This window comes from Pyrus communis, chromosome 11 (assembly GCF_041283825.1).
Source record: "Pyrus communis isolate YQ-2024b chromosome 11, ASM4128382v1, whole genome shotgun sequence".
Taxonomy (NCBI): domain Eukaryota; kingdom Viridiplantae; phylum Streptophyta; class Magnoliopsida; order Rosales; family Rosaceae; genus Pyrus; species Pyrus communis.
The window spans coordinates 2,609,746-2,619,236 of record NC_142575.1 but is presented as its reverse complement, the minus strand read 5'-3'; the positions used below and the strand labels follow the sequence as shown (position 1 = coordinate 2,619,236).

Genomic DNA, 9,491 nt, shown 5'->3' with positions numbered 1-9,491 from the left:
CACTATGTAGTTAACTATTTTATAACCATCATGGCATACTCCAGAGCCCATCGTCTCATAGCATGGAAGTGGTTACCTAGGATGGAACTCCATCTAGCTTGCACCAGGAAAGTTTCTTCTCTTTTCTAATTTATTTTTATGGCCAACTCCATTTCTTGTTTTCTATGGATCTGGACCCAATTTACACATTTATATAAAGTTGGCCGTTTGAATCAAATTTTCTCAACTAATCAAGTTTATGTTCTACATGCCCTTAAAATGGGCTGCCACTTCTTACACTTGGGCTTATAGGTTTAAAAAGGAGACGTAATCGAACTTAAATCATTGTTTTGTAATACTGTGACGCAAATAAAATGGAGCCGTATCCACATATCCATATCAAACACATCACATATATCTTCCTTGACCCTACATAAGTTGAACCTAAAACCAATTCCAACAAGTAAAGACAACTGTCGCTAAAACAGAAGTAGGGTTCTGTTTTTCTAAGTCGTTGGATCTAACCCTTCTCATTATTGTTGGGTCAAATGGTGCTTTTAAGGTGTGAATAAGGAAAATAACAAAGGAAACATACGTGGATCATAAATTAAAGGTTTCATAAACCCTAATCAACAAAATTAAAAAACGACAACATAATTTATATATAGCAAGGTTTATAGCAACGAAAACAATAAAGAGACACTCCATAGCGCACTTATTTAACCACTGGTGTTATAAGGTCCTGCGGCAGAAACCAGACATATACAACTAATTCTTTAAGTCAATAGTATACAAGTAGGTTTAAAAACGTACATCCAAAAAACATGTACGTTGTTTAAAAAAGCAAGGCCACGCTTGGATTGGATAGTTTTGGATTAGATACCTACTAGATTTAAGGTAGATTAATGTAAGAAATGAAGGCTGCCTATGGAAATTTGTTCAAGTTGAAAGTTGAAGAAGGTGTTGATATTCTACAATTTTGTGGGGATCTAAAGCTAATCTTAATTTTTTTTTTCTTCAATATACTTTAAATCTAGTGAGTTATCTAATCCAATCCTAAACATTAAAACATGACTTACTAAATCCAACTCTAAACACCAAGCGCGACAAAAAACGCCTTCCATAGTACCTATCATCATAGTGCTTAAGAAACTGTGGATGGTGAATATAGTTTGATGCCCATTGAATTGGATTAGCTGGTGTTTCCTCCTCCGTTGTTATCACTTCAGCAACACTTATTATGGTGGCGAAGCCAAGCTTCTTCATCAATGATCTGGCCAATTTAACGACATCAACTCCATCTCCAATCACCTCCACCTGTTCAGTCTCCACTTTTATCGACACACTGCTCACACCTGCTTAATTTGTGCTCCATCATTAGTTAGTTAATTATCAACAATTAATTCCTAGGAATGATCGTTTGGGTAGACACTATAAAACTAATGAAAAATGTTTCAAAACAATAAATTTTAATCAAAGGTCATCAAATAATTTTATTTAATGATAATGACAAAAGAAAGAAACTTGACCAAAAGTGTGTGCAAGGCACATCTACATGTGTTCATTTTAAAAAATAGTACTCGTGTTTAGTTTAAGAAATAGTGATAAGTTTGAGAAAGTGATAGTATCCGCATTCAGTTTTTAGAAATAGTCAGTGTTCAGTTTAAAAATGTAATACACGTGTTCAGTTTAAGAAATATTGTCTTTTTATTATTAAACTTTTGCCTTTTTTTTATTAAAATTGAAGTTCTTTCCATTAAACTCTAAATCATTTTCATTAAATAAAGTTATATAATGATTTTTGGTTAAAATAAACTTCATCCAAGTCTTTTCATTAAAACTGCCTATTATTTAGTTGATTGAATACTAATTTGCATACCTTTGGCGTTTGCGGCAATCGTCAAGGCCTTGGTTTTGCATTTCTCAGATTTCAGCTGAACCTTGATGACTATCTTCTGCGTGCATAAATTGATCATAGTTAAATTCTTGTTTCCTCTTTTTGTTGACTGATATGATATTTACAAAGATATATTTATACGACCGATCGACTAATAGCCCAACAAACCACAATGGGGTCTCATGTCGAGTAAAACTTGAGACCTCTTCCAACTGAATAGTAGTAACATTAAGCCAAGTACTCGCAAGTTAAAGCCTTTTGTTTCATTTGCCTAGAAAGCACTATTAAACTTTCGTAAAATGCATGTAGTACTTAATTGCGATTAAAATTCTTACCTTCATGTAAATCAAATGAGTTGCTTTTTGGGAACAAAAATTTCTTTGAATCTGTGAATATGAAAAAAAGTTTCTTTTTGGATCTTAATTACAAAGTAACAACGATGTAGGGTATTTATAGGAGCTTAGTCTTTGCAGAATATATTATTCGTGTTGATTTATGCCTACAGGCACCGTCCCATTGCCTAAATATGAATTTAACTGACTCTTGGAAGCCAAGATTTCTAGACCAAGACCTCTTAATAACGAAGATGCTAATCTGATCCAATATTACTTCTTTTTTTTCAGAGAAAAAAATGTACAAAAAGGGCGATTAGCGGAAATACCCTGATTAATTAATGTTGTAGCATGCTATGACTCCTAGGAGCAAGTCATATACAAATACAAAAAAATGGTTTGGCCAGCATGGTGGTGCTCTATCTAATTGGCTGAAGTTTTGGGTGTAGTTGAGGGAAAATGTGTCACCTAACAATATATCACCGCCATTTCCTAAGTAATGGAGTTTTATTAGTTTAGGTACGATCCATTCAAGACAAAGTTTCTTAGTTATAATCCTTTGTTACAAGAGAACATCCTTCGACTATGAGTAATAGAGATATTTCCCTATTGTCATTTGGTTTTATAATGGAACTTCAACTTCTTCATGGTATCATAACAGGTTATCCCATGTGAGTAACTCAATGGCCACACTTGCTTCATGTCACTAGGATTTGTGTTGTCCCCGTGTTAGGTTTGAAAAGTTATCACATGTGAAGAAACATGTTGAGAACGAATCCCACATCCAAAAAAAAGGGACCTCACCTGCGTTTATAGATAATTAGGCTGTTCACACTGTACTCAATCAGACACGGTACGATGCGCTAGTTCTCTGATTTAGCTGCAAAGCTCATTTAACACATAAGAGATATTGGATTGGCAAGGCATCCAATAAGGTTAATTGGTGGTGTTTAACAAACTACAACCACAATAATTGAAAGAACAAATGAAATAAACTAATTCCAAGTTGTAAATTGTAACACGTCTGCTCGTTTGGTCCAGGAGACAAAAATGTGCTTCATGTGAACGGGCCAATATTTAATTAAATATTGCAAAAGTTTTATGGTGTTGCAGATATGTGTATAGTGAGTTTTAGAAACCATCTACGTGAGTCAATTCAAATAACAGTTTAAGGGGCTGTTTGATACTCATTTATTTGTAATTTTCTGCTTTTTAGTTTTTAATTTTTTGTTAAGATAGAGGGCAAATGCTTTATGATCTAACTCATTTGTTTGTAATTTTCTGCTTTTTGGTTTTTAATTTTTTGTTAAAGATACAGGACAAATACATTATCATCTATTTGAGTGTTGCTGATGTGTATCTATCATGGTAAAGACATATGGTGGAGTCTAATTGGCTATTGGTACAATAGATTAACCTTGCATGTAATGTTAACTTGAGCCACCAGTTTAGCCTTTGCCACTTAAATGAGGAGAAGACCCAAAATATCTAGAATACATTATTTATTTATTTATTGGGGCTTTATCTGTTTTGTACAAAGAGAGGATAATTAAGAGAAATTTTATGGATCAAAACTTTGGGTCCTGGGGTATTTTGAGTATAAAGTAAATGCTTTTAATTACTTGAACTACAAATTTCTTGTTAAATGATAATAAGTACACCTTCACAAAGTAAACTAAACTTCCCATTTAATTATTGGATTAAGTAACAAAAACTCTCCAACCTTTCAGTGTCATTTCAAATTGGTCCAAATATTTCAAAACATTCCAAACAAGTACCCAACTTATTAAAAATGTTACGTCCAGTAGGCCATGTTTGGACTGAAAATAGACATTGGGCTTGGCCAAAGCCCAAGATCCCACAAATCACTTTGATTTCTTAATGGGTATCTCATTTTAACAGGAATAAACAGTGGACGACTCAAAGTTTGGAAGTACTTTTGAAGTAGCAGGAATGGGCGGTAGGATCGCGCTCTTTCACACTGAAGGAGGATTGTTCAGTCGAGTTTTGCAAAGGAAAAGTACTTTTTAATGGCAAGTTCATAGTTCCAAGAAGATCAGAGCTCAAGTATCCAAGTGGAAGCTCATCATCTAGCAACTATCAAATCTACCACTTGGATCGAAGGCAATGAACTGAGAATGAAAGGTTTAATCTCAAAGAATGAAGGGTTTCTAAAAAAGGCGGCAAAAAAGTTAAAGAAAAGGACATTCAACTCAACATACAAAAATACTTCTAAAAGCTCTACAACCTACTTTTCACATATTCTCTGACACACCCTGACCCGATGTCTAGTGGGCACCGAAACCGAGGTGTGTTGGCCATCACTCAGATGGGTGATGAAGCCATGATACACATGAAATCACAGCTAGACTGTGAAACTATTACAATCTATCAAAAATTCGGCAGTACGTCTCCTAAAAATAGTAATAAGCCCAAATTAAAACACATGCAAGTATCACAAATATTCCTAGACATCCCCCAAAAGGCCACATCTAATAGGTCTCTGACCCTTAATTACATGCCTAATAATGTGTTTAGAGTATATTTGTTAGAATACAAGTTAAAAAAACTGAGTAAGTAACTTATCTGGTAAGAATGTGTCATAGCTTCGGGAAGATGTCACCACATCAAACATGCTCACTAAAACAACCACTTACTCTAGTGACATAGCATACAATACAATACACTAGCCATAGCTAGTGTAAGTTGGTTAATATAATCATATCATTATTGTAGTCTCGAAGTAATGACAAGCTAAGTGCATGACCGTATAATCATGTCATTACTGATTAATTTTGAAGTAATGACAAGCTGAGTATAACAATGTAATCATGTCATTATGGAGTAATCTTGACGTAATGACAAGCTATAATGACATGAAATCCTATGAACCATACACTTGGGTTCTAGGAAATCCTTAAATGCCCGTTGCATACCTTGATCCACTATTGTCCAAATAGCATTTCCTGCTGGACTCTAACAAGCTTTCTTCGCTTCTCCCCTGGCTTAAACAAACTAGTGGCATATGCCTCCTCTGACCGAGATCTTTGGAGATGAGTCTGTACTACAATTTGGTGGCAGAACTTACTTGTGAATTCACCACCCCATTAGATTACAAACATTTAATATTCATTCCAAACTAAACTTCTATGAATTTATAAAACTTCACAAAAATTGGGAAAACTTTTGATTTATTAAATAAAGGAAAGATCCATACAAAACAAGTGCAACCATCAACAAGCACTACATAATATATATATATATATATATAGACTTCAATGGATTTTATAGGAGATGACCCACATACATCTGTATGAATCCATAAAAATGGAACAAACACCTAGTAGATTCAACATGAAAATGATTCCTAGTCCTCTTTCCTTGAATATAAGCAGTACACATTTTATGAGTAAAATCTAAGCTTCTAAGGTGTGAGAAATTTGCGACTTAGATAGCATAACAGACATGACTTCATTTGCTGGATATTCTAATCTGTGATGCCAAATAGAAGATTTCACCGATTGTCCAATGAAATCACTTGCATTCTAAAAAGTAGAGACATGAATATGAAACAATTCACCAAGATTACTCTTGCCTTTGTAAAATATCACCCTTGTCACCTTGTCATGCACAAAAAACTAGTATCATCATAGACAAACTAATATTTGTTGTCCTTGCACAATTAAGGAAATGACATAAGATTCACAGCAATGGAAGGCAAATGTAAAACATTCTTTAAAATAAGGCAGTAAGAGGGAGTGTGAATCAATGAATATCCAAGATTCTTAACAGGCAAACCTTGACCATTGCCTATTTTTATTTTCTTTGAACCTTCAAAGTGATTTACTTGATTAAGACTGGCAATACCTGAAGTCATATGGTGAGAAGCTCTTGTATCCATAAACCTAAGTGGTAGGATTGGAAAAAGATTTAGATCCTTGAGCAGTCATGGCATTCATGTATGAAGGCTGATAATGATTCTCAGGAATTGGAACACTTTGTTGTACTGTAAATCCTTAAGGAGAAGACATTTGGTATGAATAATGAGCAGCAAAGAGAACTGAAAGTATTAATGGTGGCTGTGGCTGGACATAGTAAGTTGGAGCCAAGGAAAATGGTGATGCTGAAGCTTGATATAAGTAATTCCTCACATGATAGCATTCCAGTGCAATGTGCCCCCTTTTCCACAGATTTGGCATTCTTGAACACAACCAGAAGATTAGAATTCCTGAAGAAGTACTTTGGAGTTGTATGTCCTCTTCTATGGAGTTTGGCATTCAGGTTGCAGAGGATTCCTTAAAATAGTATTTTCAAACCAACCATTACTCTGCCTGAAATATTGGAACCTCTTCCTTTGTAGTTAAACTTGAAATTATCATTCTCTCTTTGTTGACCTCCCTTTTAAAATCTTTGTTGACCTCCTTTAATGTTGGAATGAGGCATTTGTCTAAATGAACTCTCGAAGAAAGGATCCATATTTCCAACAAAACCAGGACCAAACCCATTAGTAGATGTCATGGAAGAGAAAAATAAGCCAATATTCTGAGACTCGGGGTATATAGGAGGTTGAGGAGGAATATTAGACATTGGAGGAATAATTGTAATTCTACCACCAGTACTAGAAGAATAAGTATTAGAGGAATCCAAACTAGAAGCACCATTAATGAAACTGAAATCCCACAGGATGAGCTTGAACTGCCCTGCATATGTAATGCTGACATATTACGGGACAAGGCATTGATTACCATATCATTCTGTCTTTCAGCACCAAAGTAATGCCCTCAATTCGTTCATTGAAATAGCACTTTCCCTTGCAAGAATTAGTATTCTAATAGTGACATATTCTTTTGGTAACCTAGCTAAAGCTACCATAATGACATCATTGTCTAAGATGAATTCACCTGCTGCTGTCAATTCCCTGATGGATACAAACTGATCTAATATTTATGAACTGTGTAGATCAATAAGTGCTAACCTAGGACTAGGGTATGCGGCTAATTAAAATGACATGGGCTTTTGATTAAGAGTAGTTTGTCCTTGTTTTTTTTTTTTTGAATTTTTTGGGTTTTGATTGTGAAGGAAACAAATGGGCATTTTTGATATTTTAGAAAACGTTATCAAATTGGAACTCTCCCTTTATATATATATATATATATATATATATATAATCTTAGTTAAACAAACTAATTAACGTGTAAAGTCCAAAACTAAATAGTCCATTGAACACAAACTTAGACCATATGAATGCATATGCATGTCGAATTTATTCTAATGAATGTTTATAAAACGCTTGACATTTTGTGAGTTCGAGAGCATTGGAGACAAATTTAAACTTAAATATCACAATAAAAAACATACACTAATCTAAGATGTTACAGACTTAGCCATTTTGTTAGGAATTGCCAATTTTACACAAACAGTATTTAACAAAGATATATGGGCAACAGTAACATAAATTAAAGGTAAACGCATAAACTGTAACCAACAATATTTTAATAAGACAAATAAGAGAGCAAAATTACAAGAAGGGGAAACCACACTTTCCACAACAGTTCTCTAACCACCGGCACTGAGAGGGCCTGCGGTAAAAAACAAATATATACAACATGATTCTTGAGGTCTGTTGCAGGAAGCCGATTCGAACTACGGGCCACAAATTGCTGAGTCGTCAAACTCACTTAATGTTGAATTGCTGAATTTACCATCTGTAAAATCCATCATAGTAGTATTGCGCAGTTGGATACTGTGGATAGTGAATATAGCTTGATGCCCACTGAATTGGCTCAGGCAGCTCAGCTGGTTTTTCTTCCGGTTTTTTCACTTCTTCAACACTTACTATGGTGCCAGAGCCAAGCTTCTTCTTCAATGATTTAGCCAAGTCAACGGCATCAACTCCGTCTCCGATCACCACCACATGCTCTTTCTCTGCTTCTATGGACACTGTGCTCACACCTGCTTAATCAGTGATTCATCATTAGTTGATTAATTAAGTAATTTTCAATACTTCATATGAATGATCAATGACCATTTGGATTGTCACTAGATTTCTTGATGATTTTATTGATGCGTACCTTTGGCAACTGCAGCAATCTTCAAGGCCTTGGTTCTGCACTTCTCGGAGCTCAGCTGCACCTTCATGACTATCTTTTGCTGCATATACAAAGAGTATACATACAGTTAAAGCCTTTTTGATGTGGCCTTAAAAAGGTGAAAAAATTTCAAAATAACAAAGAACACGAAATGATTTCTGCACACTCTTCTCTCATACACACTCCTTTGAAAGTTTTAAAGGAGAATAATTAAATATATACGTTATATATGAACAAATGAAAAAGCATACCTTCATATTCGCGAACAGAAAATCAGTCTTATGAATCTATGAACTGTTTACTCTAGATTTCTACTTGAGCTACTTGGATGCACTTAGAAACCAATGATAAGGTATTTATAGGAGCTTAATCTTTATACAGTATTATTTGTGTCCCCACGCAAACGAGTATCATAAAGAAGGGTTAAACGTACAAAGGGTCATCTGGACCAAGTCAGACACGGTATGCATTTGAGACCGATATTGGGTTGGTAAGTCATCCTTAAGGTTGGGTTGACTTAATGATTGGGTCATTCTACATTTCATATGGAATTCGAAAACTTAGTCTAAACAAAGAATACATTGGACTTCAGGTTTTTGGAATTAATTAAAGGAATGGAAAGTTTCTGCATTACGTTACAACCACAATAACTGAAAGAACAAAAAAGATAAAAATTAACTCCAAGTTTGAAACGTCTGCGCATTTGGTCAAGTACAAAAATGTGCTTCATTTGGACGACCAAGCTTTGATTAAATATTGCAAAAGTTTTATGGTGTTGCTGATATTTGTGCATAGTGAGTCTTCCGAACCATCCATGTGAGTCAATTCATATAAACAACTATGGTGGAGTCTAATTGGGTTTACTATCATCGATCAACCTACGTAGTCTTAATAATGAAACATCTTTTACCAAAACCTTTCATGTAATCTTAATTCGAGGCAACCACTTAGTCTGTCACTTGATGGAGTGGAAGACCCAAAAAATATATGACGGCTTTTTAACCAAAATGGTATATGAAATTGTCTTAACTTCTCATTTTGGTTTTTGAGATTTAAAATCGAGATTGTCCATCGTCAATTATTTTAGTCATTTTGTGACAAATCTTTATTAAATTGGAGAAATCACCAGTTTAAGGGAAGGAGTTAATCTGACAAAAATACCCTCAATTTAACGGAGATTTTCTCAGAAGGACA

At 34.6% G+C, this 9,491-nt stretch overlaps 2 protein-coding genes across 3 annotated transcripts; both read right to left on the bottom strand.

The window, feature by feature from the left end:
* Positions 1-1,035: 1,035 nt before the first annotated feature.
* On the bottom strand, positions 1,036-1,955 carry LOC148692671 (heavy metal-associated isoprenylated plant protein 46-like). Its single transcript, XM_088679530.1, has 2 exons — positions 1,859-1,955; positions 1,036-1,334 (listed from the first exon to the last, which is right to left on the bottom strand). Exons 1-2 carry the CDS (start codon positions 1,953-1,955, stop codon positions 1,036-1,038), a joined length of 396 nt encoding a protein of 131 aa, XP_088535656.1.
* A 5,729-nt stretch (positions 1,956-7,684) lies between these two features.
* LOC137743907 (heavy metal-associated isoprenylated plant protein 47) lies at positions 7,685-8,698 on the bottom strand. 2 transcript variants are annotated; one of them, XM_068483837.2, is made up of 3 exons: positions 8,549-8,698; positions 8,280-8,358; positions 7,685-8,160 (listed from the first exon to the last, which is right to left on the bottom strand). In XM_068483837.2, the coding sequence occupies exons 1-3, from the start codon at positions 8,552-8,554 to the stop codon at positions 7,907-7,909; spliced, it is 339 nt and encodes a 112-aa protein (XP_068339938.1). In that variant the 5' UTR covers positions 8,555-8,698; the 3' UTR covers positions 7,685-7,906. The 2 variants fall into 2 exon arrangements, with proteins under 2 accessions (XP_068339938.1, XP_088535299.1); XM_088679173.1 differs by lacking the exon at positions 8,549-8,698 and having other exon boundaries at positions 8,280-8,364.
* Positions 8,699-9,491: the final 793 nt, after the last annotated feature.